The sequence below is a fragment of the Coregonus lavaretus genome, assembly GCF_964263955.1.
Source record: "Coregonus lavaretus genome assembly, chromosome: 20".
NCBI lineage: Eukaryota > Metazoa > Chordata > Actinopteri > Salmoniformes > Salmonidae > Coregonus > Coregonus lavaretus.
The window spans coordinates 30,513,177-30,530,520 of NC_140007.1; the positions used below are offsets into that span (position 1 = coordinate 30,513,177).

A 17,344-nucleotide genomic window follows, 5' to 3' on the forward strand; every position below is an offset into this window, starting at 1 on the left:
TAATAATAGTTTGTATTAACTGTTGATCATATTGATAATTATATTGAAAACAAAATTACATAATATTACTATTTACTTATTATTATATTATTACTGTCATTATCTTTGTTATTATTAGACTACATTACGGTAATCTAATTATCACAACTTAGTAACTATCTATCTAATAATAGCTGATAATATAATCATTCTAAATCCATTTTAAAATCACAAATTAACTACAATGATTATTATAATATTAACAAGTGATCATCATCATAATCAATATTATCATCAAAATGTGCAGACTTTCTTGATCACCTCTGCGTCCAACTTGTGACAGTAGGTGGTAGTGTTGCGCTGCTGTACAGTGTAGGCAGAAAGTCTAGCCACAGCCAGTGAGTGAAGAAAACTATAGAATGAATGTGGCATGTTTCTAACCTATGCTAACAAATACCTGTGGCCAATTTATTTGTTGTTACTTAGAATTATTTTCAAGAAACCAAGATGAATTCCTAATAATTATTTATTGCGAGGCTCTTTCTTGAATAAAATGTCATTTAACCAATATCTTTCTTCATATTAATAAATTCAGTGTACCAGTATACCACTTTGTACACTTTGTAATGAAATGATCAAATATTGATCAAAACACTATGGTTTGTTTTTAACCTTTATTAGAGAGGTTAGAATGGACCAACAACATGCAACTGCATAGATAAGTTGCTTGTATGTAAAACATCCAAACTGAAATATTGTCAGGACCCCTTCATCCAATTGCAATAGTTGAATTCATCATCTTTTAGATGAGGATCCTGATCACTGCAACAAGACAGTGGCTTTGCAAGATTCTTTGGCTTGTCAACTTGGCAGTTCCAAACTTTACAGACAGTGTATTGCAAGCCTGTGTACATTACACACAGACACACTCTAACACACACATTATTTTTGTTGTTGTATTGTTTGTATTATGTTTTTGTTGCATTGTTTGTATATCGTTGTATTTTACATTTGTGTGACTGTTCTTGTCTATCAGCGTATCAGTGTTTTGTTACTTGTCATGTTTTTGTTTTTTGTGTACCCCAGGAAGAGTAGCTGCTGCTTTTGCAAAAGCTAATGGGGATCCAAATAAACAACTAAACAAACAAATTACACAAATAGACAAATCAGTCACATACAGACAAACACATTCTAACAACATACATTCTCAACAACCACATCTGGACGCATTGATTCTGTTTAAGGCTTGATTTCCTGAGTTTTATTACATGTATAGCCTTTCTTTGTGGTCCATGATCATGAATCACATATGAACTTGGTAAGAGTACCATTATAACAGTTACAATGGCGTATTACTGATTTCTAAGCAATCTACAAACTAATAATTAACAGCATAGCTATAAAATACTTATAACCCTTTACAAACCCTTTACAGACAGAATACCATGACTTAATGTAACATGTTACTAGTAAATTAAAGGTTTGTGCAAATATTTTAATAAAAATACTCAACTAATTCTGTGCTTGCTGAGCTCTGAAATCATAAACGGTACATGACAGTTTTCCCACATACATTTAAAGACAACATGCATTCTGAAAATGAAGTCATACAGTGATAGAAAGTGTTTCGTTATGTACAAAAAGACAAGGAATGTTGTACAGTACACACTGGTTGTTCTTTGTGATATAGAATACTTGACATTAAATATCTGTGTAGTACAATACAAAATTGAGGACATGTATAGCCATGTTGATATAACAGCAGATCAGAATAGAGAATACACGAGTATGAAAATATAAAATAAAATATTAAAAACTGGCGCAGCAAGAGAAACGTTTTGGTAAGAGAGTTTGGTAAGGGGTGTCTATAAAAAGAGACAGAGTCCCTCCTGTCCTCCTCTTTGGATTCCACCATTCTAATCCCTTATTTCCTCTTCCTAGTCATGTATGTCTGCTCTGGAGCCGCCAGCGGCACATCAGCTCTCTCTGGCTCACATCCACAACTTTCCATCCATTTCTAGAGAGAGAGATATGGAGGAGGGAAGAGAATGGTAGGAAAGAAATGAGAAGTGACATTAGCAAAAAAAATAACATTAAATTAGACATGCAATTGTTGTTTTGAACCCCTGATGTCACATACACTTACCTTTATTGCAGCCTTTGGACACATCTCTCTCTTTCTGTAGGTTGTTTTTGCAGTCTAAGGATAGAAAGTGCAAAAAGGTTGGTCATTAAATTCGACATGTCATGATGTACTGTACCGTATGAGCTCTGTGCAGCGACAGCCATTATTGATATGAGTCACCCTGTTCAAACTCTCTAGTCTATATGAGGTAGGGCCTACAGCAGCATGGGAACCTTACCTGAATTCAGGTATTCCTGGTTGCAGACCTTCAGCTCTATGGCATCCAATGTGATGTCATCGTGGCCAGTCACATGACTCCTGTTTACCAGTAAGAGAGGGAGGTGGTTAGTGGTAACAGTTCAGTGAGAGTTTAGGTTCTCCTTAAAATGAGTCATGTTCTCATTATCAAGTGTGACAATCCACCATACTAAATCAGTTCTGACCGTTCAGATCTTCGCAGGTCGTACTCGAGCCCTAAAACAAGATTTAACACACTTTAATCACACCATTTACAGATCACCAATCACACACAGAGCCGTTTAACTGATTTAAATATGAAATTGAGGACATTCATATAAATAGAAAGTGAAGAAATTGAGGACATCCATACAAATATAAAGTTTGGTTGTGTGTGATAGAGAAGAGACATGAAGAGATACATACAGTGGAAGACACACACACACACTACCTCTCTTTCTGCGTTGTTGGGTAAGCACAATGACGATTGTTATGATGAAGGCTAGGAGGAGGAAGGTAGCCAGGAAGTAGCCCATCTGCTGGAAGAAGTGACCTCGGTGCTCAGGGAGGATGACGTTGACTACCCGTGGTCTCTCAAGTTCAACCACGTTAGGGCCTGAAGGTGGAAGGACAACACAGTGGATTCACTGGTCCATTAATAACACCCATTGCTTTATAAACACAGTCTGGTGATTCAACGTACATTGTCTTATTCACGTTTTGTTTTATCCATTCTCAGTGAAATTACAATTTTAATCAAACAATTTATCTTAGCGATAGTTAAAATGATTATATGTAATGGTTATATGTCATTTATATTGCGTTTTGAAGGACAATTAAAATGGTCAGTTTTTTTCTGCTTAATTTAAAAACAATTGTGCTTATTTTAGGCTGATTTTCATTTCTCTCAGGGAGCGTAAGGCAGAGAGCGTGAGGCAAGGAAGAGCAGGAGTTTTATGTCAAAACACTTTTCAGCTGTAATGAGTTCCAGACCTGATGCAATGCAGCTGCTATTTTTCTCCTTCAAATAGAAATGGAGATTAACCAATAAAAAGGAGGGAGAAAATGAAGGTGGGAGGGGAGGAATTCTGTTATGTGCAGACAAGTCTGTCTGAATGACTTTTCCACTGATTTACTTCTTCTCATAAACACAGCCAAAATAGCTATTTCAGATTGGCATATACAATTGTTACTTCCCTCACTGAGGTGTTTCTTCCACTGGCTAGAATCTGCTCAAACTCTTTGCACACAATAACATGTCATCCATCCATACCTTTCCACTAGACAATAACAGTTACTGCATCATAACCCTAAAATCAGCATGCCACTGTTATCAAACGTGTCTCGCTCTCACCTGCTGGGGTGAGAACAGAAATGATAGTCATTGGGGATGATGATGGTGGAGCCCAAGCCTGGGAAGGCTGATGACTAACACCACTCCATACCCTGCTGAGACCTGTTAGATAACTCAGCCCAACCAAAATGGTTGTGATTTCCATCACCTTGAGGCATTTCTGTAGTTTAAATCTATTGTCCTTGGCCAAAGCGCAGGTTTGTCATGACTAGCCTGAGGATAGGTACGAGGTTGAGGGAGGCTTCAAATAAGAAATGATCTGAGGACAGATACCACTCCTGGGTGGATCTTGCAAACCGCACCAGTCTTACAGAACAAATTGTAGTCAATTAATCTAATTTAAAACTCCCAAGTGGCATCAGAGTTGCTAATTATCTCTTGTCTGTTTTGAATTATGTTCATATGCACAAAACCGCAGTGTCACCATCAAGGTCAACTATCTCTGGAGAACAATTAGTCAAGCCTCAGTTCTCTCTCCGTGTCTCAGCTGTTGCCTGTTTAATTTCCACTGACAGATCAGACTAGAACGTAAACACAGAAACACAGTGTGACGTGCCATGCAAACTGCTTTAGTCTTGTTGAAACAATGTGGTTAATTTGCAGCCAAAGAGCTGAGGGAAGACGTCTTCATTTAAACAAGAAGACACTGACAGCATATTCTATTCTAAGCTAGCTACACGCTGTTACTGACTTATGCACGTTCTGGTGGTCACAACAAAACTGAGCTCTACTTCAGCTTGCCATAAATGATTACAGTGTAACAAAAATGTATGGTAATGACTGCTGCAATTATAGAGGATTGTAGAGGTCTATAAGCACAGATAAGAGTTGGCTGGATTTAACAAAGGAAGCACAACTAAGTAGGAGAAACGTAAAGATAGACCTCAAGCCATGTCTGCATCGATCCACCTGAATGTCTTCCCTGGATACTTTACAATGCTGTTAAATGGGTCAACCTATCTTAAAAGGGCTAAGGAGGATCCAAATCTAACACAGAACCAACCCCTGCCAACCCCACCCCCACTGTTCCCTTTTATGTTCCAGCTGGCCCAGAGGCTGAACAGATGTAGCACCCTTTTCCTTCTGCTGCTGATAAACACGCCACAACCAGAGGGCCAGAGAGAAGGAGAGAGAGATGAAGTGGGTAGGGATATACTACTGTTTTGTAAAGATAGGCTACTGTAGAGAGTCTGGGAGAGATAAGGGATGGATCGACATTTACAGAATGGGTACCTGGAGGAAAATGGGGGAGGGTCATGCTTTTTCAATTTCAGTCAAGGGGAGGGTTTAGTATTTTTTAAATCTAGTCCAGGGGAGGTTCAAGTAGTTTGTAATTGATGACATTAAAAAAAAATCTGTGTTTTAGAATTAGCGCCTATAGCCTATTTAGTGTGGTCTCAATCAAATGATCCATCACCTAAAGGCTATAGGCTACGAAGTGCATGCTCGGAGAAGCACAGAGCGAAGTTATATTTCTAAGATAGCTTCTGGGACGGTGTAAATAAAATTAGGCTGCATTACACACTGCAATGGATATCACAACCCTGAGCCCCAGTCTGCTCTGCTCTTGTTGATCAAACCTTTTTGTGTGTGCTGCCTAACCAATGGCTTTGCTGTGTAGGCCTACAGTGGTAGTACAGGAGGAGAGACAAAAAATGGATTAGGCCTAGTCCAAAAAATGCAATATCTTGCACACGGACTAGTCTATAGCCTATGTTCTGTTCAGTTTGAGAAGGAGAGAGCGAAGATGAGAAGGAGGACTGGAGGTCAACTTTCATAGCTTGCTACTACTATAATTGACTATATAATTGAATAAAAACAATGTTTCTTGCCCATTATGTATTTATCAGAGTTATTGACCTCACAATAAGCCAGATTCTAGTAACTTGTATTGTGGTGCTGAAACTTGAAGCAGCAACCGCATCACAATCAATAGGAAATGGACAGCTTATGGTGCTGTAAGTATGCAAATTCAAGTTTTAATTAGACTTGACTAACAACAAGAGAGCTTTGTGTTGAAGCCTATTTCTTCCTATTTCAGAAATAAGAGGTAGGCCTACTGTTTGACAGACTCAATTAAGCTATAGGCTGCTATATCCATAGATTAGTCGGCCAATTCCTCCACCCACCATGCACTCTTTAAATAACCATCCTCCATGTCACCGAAGGGCTGTTAAGTTAAAACCAGGACTCAAATTGAGGGGTATGAGAGAGTATGCCATAGGCCTACCTTTTATTAAAGAAAATGGCAAAAAGCATAAGCTTTAGCTTAAGATTTGGAAGAAAATAAAACGAATCCGATAATATAAAGTCATCTATAACAGCGCTTGCTTTATGCTAGAAACAAACTGTAAAATACCCGGATGCATATGGTAAGACAAGGGGTGGCGGTCTGTGTATATTTGTAAACAACAGTTGGTGCATAAAATCTAATACTAAGGAAGTCTCGAGGTTTTGCTCGCCTGAGGTAGAGTATCTCATGATAATGTCACGCCCTGGCTCTGGGGACTCTTATATGTTGAGCCAGGGTGTGGATTTTTCTATGTTATAGTTTTCTATGTTGTGTTCTAGATCGTTTAGTTTCTATGTTGGCCAGGGTGGTTCCCAATCAGAGACAGCTGTAGCTCGTTGTCTCTGATTGGGGACAATACTTAGGCAGCCTGGTGGCACCAGTTTATTGTGGGATCTTGTTCCGTTTGGTTTGTGTTATGACCTAGGACTTCACGTATCGTTTTGTTGTTTTGGTTCGTGTGTACACTTCAATAAAGTATGTACGCCTATCACGCTGCGCCTTGGTCTGCTTCTCATCACGATCGTGACAGATAAGCTGTAGACCACACTATTTACCAAGAGACTTTTCATCTATATTTTTCATAGCTGTCTATCTACCACCACAAACCGATGCTGGCATTAAGATTGCACTCAATGAGCTGTATAAGGCCATAAGTAAACAGGAAAACGTTCATCCAGAGGCAGCGCTCCTAGTGCCGGGGACTTTAATGCAGGGAAACTTAAATCCATTCTACCTAATTACTACCAGCATGTTAAATGTGCAACCAGAGGGAAAAAAACTCTAGACCACCTTTACTCCACACACAGAGACACATACAAAGCTCTCCCTCGCCCTCCATTTGGCAAATCTGACCATAACTCTATCCTCCTGATTCCTGCTTATAAGCAAAAACTAAAGCAGGAAGCACCAGTGACTCGATTACTAAAAATGTGGTCAGATGATGCAGATGCTAAGCTACAGGACTGTTTTGCTAGCACAGACTGGAATATGTTCCAGGATTCTTCAGATAGCATTAAGGAGTACACCACATCAGTCACTGGCTTCATTAATAAGTGCATCGATGACGTCGTCCCCACAGTGACCGTACGTACATACCCTAACCAGAAGCCATGGATTACAGGCAACATCCGCACTGAGCTAAAGGGTAGAGCTGCCGCTTTCAAGGAGCGGGACTCTAACCCGGACGCTTATAAGAAATCCTGCTATGCCCTCCGACAAACCATCAAACAGGCAAAGACTCAATACCAGACTAAGATTGAATCGTACTACACCGGCTCTGACACTCGTCGGATGTGGCAGGGCTCGAAAACTATTACAGACTACAAAAGGAAGCACAGCCGCGAGCTGCCCAGTGACACAAGCCTACCAGACGAGCTAAATCACTTCAATGCTCGCTTCGAGGCAAGCAAAACTGAAGCATGCATGAGAGCACCAGCTGTTCCAGATGACTATGTGGTGATCACACTCTCCGTAGCCGATGTGAATAAGACTTTTAAGCAGGTCAACATTCACAAGGCCGCAGGGCCAGACGGATTACCAGGACGTGTACTCCGAGCATGTGCTGACCAACTGGCAAGTGTCTTCACTGACATTTTCAACATGTCCCTGACTGAGTCTGTAATACCAACATGTTTCAAGCAGACCACCATAGTCCCTGTGCCCAAGGACACTAAGATAACCTGCCTAAATGACTACTGACCTGTAGCACTCACGTCTGTAGCCATGAAGTGCTTTGAATGGCTGGTCATGGCTCACATCAATACCATTATCCCATTATCCCAGAAACCCTAGACCCACTCCAATTTGCATACCGCCCCAACAGATCCACAGATGATGCAATCTCTATTGCACTCCACACTGCCCTTTCCCATCTGGACAAGAGGAACACCTACGTGAGAATGCTGTTCATTGACTACAGCTCAGCGTTCAACACCATAGTGCCCTCAAAGCTCATCACTAAGCTAAGGATCCTGGGACTAAACAGCTCACTCTGCAACTGGATCCTGGACTTCCTGACGGGCCACCCCAGGTGGTAAGGGTAGGTAACAACACATCTGCCACGCCGATCCTCAAGACGGGGGCCCCTCAGGGGTGTGTGCTCAGTCCCCTCCTGTACTCCCTGTTCACCCATGACTGCATGGCCAGGCACGACTCCAACACCATCATTATGTTTGCTGACGACACAACAATGGTAGGCCTGATCACCGACAACGATGAGACAGCCTATAGGGAGGAGGTCCGAGATCTGGCCGTGTGGTGCCAGGATAACAACCTCTCCCTCAACGTGATTAAGACAAAGGAGATGATTGTGGACGACAGGAAAAAAAGAGGACTGAGCAGCATGCCCCCATTCTCATCGACGGGGCTGTAGTGGAACAGGTTGAGAGCTTCAAGTTCCTTGGTGTCCACATCACCAACAAACTATCATGGTCCAAACACACCAAGACAGTCGTGAAGAGGGCATGACAAAGCCTATTCCCCCCCAGGAGACTGAAAAGATTTGGCATGGGTCCTCAGATCCTCAAAAAGTTATACAGCTGCACCATCGAGAGCATCCTGACTGGTTGCATCACCACCTAGTATGACAACTGCTCGGCCTCCGACCGCAAGGCACTACAGATAGTAGTGCGTACGGCCCAGTACATCACTGTGGCCAAGCTTCCTGCCATCCAGGAACTCTATACCAGGCGGTGTCAGAGGAAGGCCCTCAAAATTGTCAAAGACTCCAGCCACCCTAGTCATAGACTGTTCTCTCTGCTACCGCATGGCAAGCGGTACCGGAGCGCCAAGTCTAGGTCCAAAAGGCTTCTCAACAGCTTCTACCCCCAAGCCATAAGACTCCTGAACAGCTAATCATTGCTACCCAGACTATTTGCACTGCCCCCCCATCCCCACCCCCCTCTTTTACGCTGCTGCTACTCTCTCTATTATTTATTCATAGTCACTTTAACTCTACCCACATGTACATGACCTCAATTACCTCGACTAGCCGGTGCCCCCGCACATTGACTCTGCACCGGTACCCCCCTGTATATAGCCTCCCTACTGTTCTTTTATTCTACTGCTGCTCTTTAGTTATTTGCTTTTATTTTTTTTACTTAACACAAAAAAATAAAAAATAAAAATGCATTGTTGGTTAAGGGCTTGTAAGTAAGCATTTCACTGTAATTTCTACACCTGTTGTATTTGGCGCATGTGGCATATACAATTTGATTTGATTTGATATCATTGTTTTGTTTATTTGACATTCAGAGGCTGATCTACAACCTTCTACAGCCGAGGAGACAACATTTGTACTTTGCCTGGGAAGTAGTCTAATTCTGTCACTATCAATTGATTAAGCTATTCACTTTCTGTACAATAGAAGATGTTTAAACCCAGACACCTTTTAGGGAAACACTAGTGACCTTCTCTCATTGGGTTAAGCCACAGAAGAAAAGTAGCTAGCAGTTAAAGCTTACATTTTTCTGCATCGGTAGGCCTCCTCTGTCTGGGGTGGAAAGGTAGGCCTAACTTTTGAAAGTACCATGCTCAGATTTATAATTATTTGCAAACAGGGACAGTTTCGTTGCAAACAAGACACACTAATTTGGCATTGGATAAATATGATAAGATGAACACACAGGCCTATCTCTCTGTACATTCTTAGCCTGTAATTTCGGTAATTTGTGTGGTATTAAAAAAGATTCTGCTAATATGTAAAATTACATAGAATTGCATGAAATGTTTATAAAAGGCCATTTTTTTCTTAAATATGATGAAAGAACAACCTTCTGCCCCGCAGCCCTGTGTGCTATCAAAATTCCTACGTTGCCATGTAATGCTTACAGAACGAAGAACAGTTTCTAAAACGGCATATCTAAGGCTCTGGTCTGTCCAAAAAGTGAGGGTAAACGGTAGCCATGTTTTCTGCTATCCACTTTATGTTTAAAAAAATGTAATGCGCTCAGGGAGGGTTTAGGTCAAATATATTTTGCTGAAGGGAGGGCCATCCATTTTCATTTCAGATAGGTCCGATTTTCTCCATGTAACCATTATTATAAATAACGTTCACTCCCTAATGAAACTAAAAGAGACTAACAGAGAAATCCCAATACACCAGATGCAAAGCCTAACATTTTACATTTTACTCATTTAGCAGACGCTCTTATCCAGAGCGACTTACAGTAAGTGAGTACATAAATTTTTCATACTAACCTAACCACGCTCTCTCTTTCCCCTGGAGTCTGGCTTTACTGCTCCTGTCTGACTCTGTGGAGCTAAAATGACTCCTCCTGTAAACTAAGCCATTGCTCAACTGCGGAAAAATGAAAAAGGTCTCCAATGAAAATGAGAGCACTTCCGTTATGGCCAATTAGTGGTGTTTCAGACAGACTCTTTCAGACAGGCTGCCTGCAGTCCAACATCACAGTCAGATTTCCCTTTCTCCACTCTCCAAAACTCTCAGTTCTCTCTCAGTCTGTTTATTTTGTTGCCTCTTTCACCCATTCCTTCATTCCCTCTTTCTCTCCCCCTTCCTCTCGAGCGGACAGGGAAAAGGTTTGAGGAGAGATCTGCCACAAAGATGCACTGACTTAACCAACCAAAAATGCCTATACGTAAATATGACCCATAAATACATCCCAGGAACAGTGTTCTCAGACTACAAAAGCTGCTGAAAAGACAGACAGACACACACCAATCAGATTAGGGAAAACGAAACTCAAAGTAAGAATGAAGCTGCTGTTCTGTTCTTTGAAAGCACTTTCTCTTTTCTCTTTCTCTTTCCAACTATAAATCAATCATTCTATCTTCTCTCTATTATCTATTTTTCACATCTTCCCTGAGTTTCGTTTTCCCTAATCTGATTGGTGTGTGTCTGTCTGTCTTTTCAGCAGCTTTTGTAGTCTGAGAACACTGTTCCTGGGATGTATTTATGGGTCATATGGGAAATGAGAACCTATTGAAATCTTCATTAGAACATGCCATTCCTTCATTCCCCTTCCTGTCGTGTGAACAGGGAAAAGGTTTGAGGAGAGATCTGCCACAAAGATGCACTGACTTAACCAACCAAAAATATAGGCATTTTTGGTTGGTTAAGTCAGTGCATCTTTGTGGCAGATCTCTCCTCAAACCTTTTCCCTGTTCACACGACAGGAAGGGGAATGAAGGAATGGCATGTTCTAATGAAGATTTCAATAGGTTCTCATTTCCCATCAGAGAAGCAATTCCTAAGAGAAAGGGTAATGCTGAGTCTCTTACTTGGGTCATCATTGGGGAGTGCGTGGGGGATAGCAGGGACAGTCGGGACAGCAGGGGCAACAGGGGCAGCGGTGAGGACCGGAGGCGGTGGGGGCAGTGAAGGCTTCACCATGAGCCTGAAGATGCGTCTCTCGTGCAGGCCGCAGTAGTGGTGGTGCAGGTGACAGGAGTACAGGCCCTTGTCGACAGGCTGGAGATTAGAGATGGTCAGAGAGAAATCCCCTACAGAGAAGGCATCCTCAGAGACACTCATCTTGTCCACGGGGAAAAGCGGTCCGTACTGCCGGCGCTCTCCAGAGGCGTACAGGTCCACCAGGCGGTCAGCTCCATCAGGTCTCACCCCAGGGGGCTGCCAGTCCCAGTGGGCTACCTGCTGCTGGTCCTCCTGCTGCCCCTCCATCCACAGGGGCCGCCTGTTCACACAAGGCAACACCACAGAGCTCCCCAGCAACACCACAAACACTGTCTTGTCCCCGTCCCAGTAGCGCTTCTCGTTACGGGCTGAGACATGACAGGACAGGTTGAAATGTGTTATTATATTAAGCAAAACAAATAGTGTCAATACGCAAAAGATTACTTAGATTATTACTATTCAGAAATGTATTGAGGGTAGTCACCTGACTTGGTGGTGTTGAGCTGTATCTTGATGGACTGGTGCAGCTGGCAGTAGTGGTGATGCAGATTACAACTATAAACACCTCGATCAGCTGTTCCTACATCTGGAAGAATAACATACATTACAAGTAAATTTCTAGATTTCCAAGAATTTGTGTACTATTAATCTGGTCCAGCATGAAATGCCATATTATTTTATGGAGCATTTACAGTCATTAGCATACAATAGACAACACACGCCCAACTCACTGTTGATGACGAGGGAGAAGTTCCCGTCAGTGAAGGCGGTTTTGGGGATGGTTACTCGGCCCTTGTTGAACCCATTGTAGACTCTCTCTTTGACGCCGGTGGACATGTCCAGTATCCTTTCCACAGAGTACTCTGGTGTGCTCCGGAACAGGTCCCAGTGGACCACCCTCTGGCGGTCCTTCAGCCGGTCCCGGGTCCATATCATGTGGGGGCTGTGGCAGGGCAGCACGGCCTGGGTCCCGGCTGGGAGGGTGATGTTACGGGCCTCCACCACCACACCTAACCTGCTGCTGCTCTGGCCCCATGCTAATGCAATACACACACATGGGACATATTAGTAAACTTGGCAAACACCTAAAACCCCATAAATCACACAATTAAAATCAAAGCCGCAAACACATGCATAAATGTTTTGGATGCAATAAAATGAGTAAATAATAATAAACATAAAAAATAAAAAAATGTATGCACTCACTAACTGTAAGTCGCTCTGGATAAGAGCGTCTGCTAAATGACTAAAATGTAAATGTAAATGTAATACAATTAAGTTCTATTTTATGAGGACTTACCACTGGGCAGGAAGAAGACAGAAGAAACTGAAACAAATAATAGAAAATGCAACAGAGTCATCATAGGAACCATAATTATCTGTCTGGCAGGGTTTGACCTGAGCTGACCCCTGAGTTCTGGTCATGATGCTGTTGTGAACGGATAGCTCATACAGTAGCCAGGACTGACTGCTATTACAGCTGGGTCACTGAGACAACTGGGTGGAGGAACAGAGAAAAATAGGCCAAAAGAAAAAAGAGAAAAACAAGAAGAATGTGTAAGAATGAAGCAGGGAGTGTCAGCACCAAAGAAGTAATAAAACCATTATTGTTTTCATTAAAATACTTTATATGCCTGAGGTGAGTGAAATAAATGTGTGAGCTGTACACTACCGTTCAAAAGTTTGGGGTCACTTAGACATTTCCTTGTTTTCGAAAGAAAAGCAATTTTTTTGTCCATTAAAATAACATCAAATTGATCAGTATTTTGATGAAAACAATGATGGTCTTTATTACTCATTTGGTGCTGACACTCCCTGTTATTTAAATTTAAATTCCTCCTCCCTGCTTCATTCTTACACATTCTTCTTGTTTTTCTATTTTTTCTTTTGGCCTATTTTTCTCCACCCAGTTGTCTCAGTGACCCAGCTGTAATACCAGTGTAGACATTGTTAATGTTGTAAATGGCTATTGTAGCTGGAAACGGCTGATTTTTAATGGAATATCTACATAGGCGTACAGAGGCCCATTATCAGCAACCATCAGTCCTGTGTTCCAATGGCACGTTGTGTTTGCTAATCCAGGTTTATCATTTTAAAAGGCTAATTGATCATTAGAAAACCCTTTTGCAATTATGTTAGCACAGCTGAAAACTGTTGTGCTGATTAAAGAAGCAATAAAACTGCCCTTCTTGAGACTAGTTGAGTATCTGGAGCATCAGCAATTGTGGGTTCGATTACAGGATCAAAATGGCCAGAAACAAATAACTTTCTTCTGAAACTCGTCAGTCTATTCTTGTTCTGAGAAATGAAGGATATTCCATGCGAGAAATTGCCAAGAAACTGAAGATCTCGTACAACGCTGTGTAGTACTCCCTTCACAGAACAGCGCAAACTGGCTCTAACCAGAATAGAAAGAGGAGTGGGAGGCCCCAGTGCACAACTGAGCAAGAGGACAAATGCATTAGAATGTCTAGTTTGAGAAACAGACGCCTCACAGGTCCTCAACTGGCAGCTTCATTAAAGAGTACCCGTAAAACACCAGTCTCAACGTCAACAGTGAAGAGGCGACTCCGGGATGCTGACCTTCTAGGCAGTTGCAAAGAAAAAGCCATATCTCAGACTGGCCAATAAAAAGAAAAGATTAAGATGGGCAAAACACAGACACTGGATAGAGGAAGATTGGAAAAAAGTGTTATGGACAGACGAATCAAAGTTTGAGGTGTTCGGATCACAAAGAAGAACATTTGTGAGACGCAGACCAAATGAAAATATGCTGGAGGAGTACTTGATGCCATCTGTCAAGCATGGTGGAGGCAATGTGATGGTCTGGGGGTGCTGTGGTGGTGGTAAAGTGGGAGATCTGTACAGGGTAAAAGGGATCTTGAAGAAGGAAGGCTATCACTCCATTTTGCAACGCCATGCCAAACCCTGTGGACGCCGCTTGATTGGAGCCAATTTCCTCCTACAACAGGACAATGACCCAAAGCACAGCTCCAAACTATGCAAGAACTATTTAGGGAAGAAGCAGTCAGCTGATATTCTGTCTATAATGGAGTGGCCAGCACAGTCACCGAATCTCAACCCTATTGAGCTGTTGTGGGAGCAGCTTGACCGTATGGTACGTGTGAAGTGCCCATCAAGCCAATCCAATTTGTGGGAGGTGCTTCAAGAAGCATGGGGTGAAATCTCTTCAGATTACCTCAACAAATTGACAACTAGAATGCCAAAGGTCTGCAAGGCTGTAATTGCTGCAAATGGAGGATTCTTTAACGAAAGCAAAGTTTGAAGGACACAATTATTATTTCAATTAATAATCATTATTTCTAACCTTGTCAATGACTACATTTCCTATGCATTTTGCTATATTTCCTATTCAAACTCATTTAATGTATGTTTTCATGGAAAACAAGGACATTTCTAAGTGACCCCAAAGGATTCCCTTTTGCAAATCTTCTATTTCTAACCCAGATTTTCAACAAGTGCTATTACATTACAGAGAGATGTATACAGCCCAGGCAGCACACAGAGGCAATTCATTCCCCTGATAACCTCTCTCAGGGCCAAGGTCCTGGGGGGAAACACAGCTGGCCAGCCCTCACCAGACAAAGTGACCACCGCCACTGCCCAGCACTACAGCTGGCTTCCTATTACACAGGCCATAGATGCCTATTCTAATACCAGTGTTAGGTTAGCTATTCTTGTCAAATCACATAGGTTCAGCAGGCAGGATTATGTTTTGTTTAAATTAACACCATCAAAATGGATCCTAATGGTTTTGAGTAGGCCTACAGTATGATATTTTGATGTGGTAGTTGTGGGGTTTATGAGAGACAGTAGAGACCAGGTGTTTTGTTCATCATGTAGAGACATGACAGAAGCCCCTCACATGAGTAAAAGTGATATCTACAGCTCAGGAAGAGACTCATCTCCTCTTTTACATTCCAGTACAGCCTTGTCACGGTTTCACATTGACTACTGTTTTTACTTATGGTATACTGGAAACTATCAGTAAACATACTCCCTATGTGATTAGTTGCTTGTCTCTAGGGGCATTGAAATAACATTATTTATTTCAAAGGATCGCCCAGGATTAAAATTACTATCGTCCACTTCCGACACTTTAATGCTGATGTTTTTATAACTAGACGATATCTAGAAGAGGCAAGATGTCTCATCTATATGATCAACATTTGATGCATGTCCATGAGTGAAAAAGTGTATCAGAGTTTGAGTGACTGCAGTCGGAGGGTTTTGTACAATGAGCTCATATTAGAGTGTACCACCATACTGGCATGTGAGAGCCTCCTGGAAAAGTGTGGTGTGAGCAGCACTGAAGGGTATAAAGTATTCTGTAGACAGAGAGAAAACAGAGTCTCAAACCCTGTAATTTTCTCCTTGGTCTCTGCTGCAGGTATACAGTAGCTGACTGACTCAGGCAGCCAAATGAACACTTAAAGATTTAACTACATGCTACTGAATTGCCATGTTTAATGACTGCCACTTTCTCAATAACTTAAATATCAAGGCGAATCCCTACTGTGTTTTATATTCAATGTTCAGTTTGAAAATGTATTTATTCATTCACGAGGCCACAGGCAAAAATGATGCACATGGTTTCCTCTCCTACGAATTTCTGCAATGACCACAATATTGGTAAATCATTGAACATGTTCTCATGCTAATTATTTTTTTTTGCAAGAATTCATGAAGAATTTACTATTTAAAAAAAAATGTATTCACAGTTCATGTAAGACAATGTTATTCACTATAGGAGTCTAGGGCCCTAAAATGTGAGTTTGAGTGGTAATCCCCTGTATCTTTTGAGTAACTTCTGCTCCTTTATGGTGAGACACTCATTACTGACACATATAATGACAGGCTGCAGGGATTGTGCTGACTCTCCCACTCTGACCGCAGTTAACTCAAAACACATTGGAGTGAACCCATAAGAAAAGCACCCACACACCACCAGATAACTAAGGCAGACATGATGCCCATGTTTTTTAACCTCATTTACACAATGCCTGTAAGGGTAAATTAACATTTGTTCAATTCAGTCTATTAGATTTTTATACACTACTCTATAACTGATCTTTCAAAATGGTAGACATACACTTCATAAGTAGGTCAAAAAATAAATAAATAACAAGTGGGTCAAGATTGTTATATTATGATTGTTGTCTGCTTACACCATAAAAGTACAGAGATGGAGATCATCATAGCTACTTCTTTCACATTGTACAACAAACTTTTAATTGTCAACAGAATAAACAAAATACCAATGGAGAACAAATGTACTACTAACCACAATACAAGAAACACCCCCTTAACTGGGTATAAAATCTTAGAAATGAATTTATAAAAGCTTTACCATCTTCCCTTGCATTGACTCTTTAAAAAGGTATGCATTGATGCAGGAAGAACTGTCAATAGCCTACTTCTCAAAGCTTCTGTTCTTGCTTTAGTAAAAACATAGTTGGAACTTACTTAGAAACAACAGCAACATGTCTTCCAGTCTCTCTTCTACAACTCTTACTCAAAAAAATTGATAAAAGTAGGTAGGTTACAACACAGTGTTTTGCGCATCAATGGATAGAGGACAGCAACACCTGAAGAAAGTTCATAAACCAGCAACAAAACTGCAGATGTCTCCAGAGTCTAGATCAGCTATGTATGTCCCTCCTCCGCTTGCCTGTGAAACCCTACACTTTCCTGGCACTGCTACTGAGTGAGAACATCTTTGAAAGTGACCACTTCTTCTGACCTAATATTATACCTTACCAGAATATAGTTTTATAACTTGGTCACTGACTTTACAACAATAGACTATATCAGCCGAACATCTTTGAGACTGCCAAGTTCACAATGTTCAATTTAACAGAATTTGTACAATAATGCCACCAACTGTTTGACTTAGGAAATTGCATAGTAGATTGTATAAAATAATAGCCTATGCTAAGCAGGTATGAACATACTGGCATG

General features: G+C 41.3%; 1 protein-coding gene across 1 annotated transcript; it reads right to left on the bottom strand.

The window, feature by feature from the left end:
• Positions 1–648: 648 nt before the first annotated feature.
• On the bottom strand, positions 649–17,215 carry LOC311147335 (matrix remodeling-associated protein 8-like). Its single transcript, XM_084184024.1, has 10 exons — positions 16,850–17,215; positions 12,663–12,689; positions 12,094–12,399; positions 11,847–11,948; positions 11,230–11,730; positions 2,793–2,957; positions 2,548–2,578; positions 2,343–2,422; positions 2,126–2,179; positions 649–1,996 (listed from the first exon to the last, which is right to left on the bottom strand). Exons 1-10 carry the CDS (start codon positions 16,866–16,868, stop codon positions 1,971–1,973), a joined length of 1,311 nt encoding a protein of 436 aa, XP_084040150.1. The 5' UTR covers positions 16,869–17,215; the 3' UTR covers positions 649–1,970.
• Between the last annotated feature and the right edge of the window lie 129 nt (positions 17,216–17,344).

What these genes read in the sequence shown, in the direction of transcription:
- LOC311147335 (XM_084184024.1), bottom strand. An exon ending in CTTCTCCCTCGTCATCAACA is followed by an intron (nt 11,949 to 12,093) that starts GTGAGTTGGGCG and finishes TTATTCTTCCAG; the next exon opens with ATGTAGGAACAGCTGATCGA. An exon ending in CCAGGAATACCTGAATTCAG is followed by an intron (nt 2,180 to 2,342) that starts GTAAGGTTCCCA and finishes TTCTATCCTTAG; the next exon opens with ACTGCAAAAACAACCTACAG.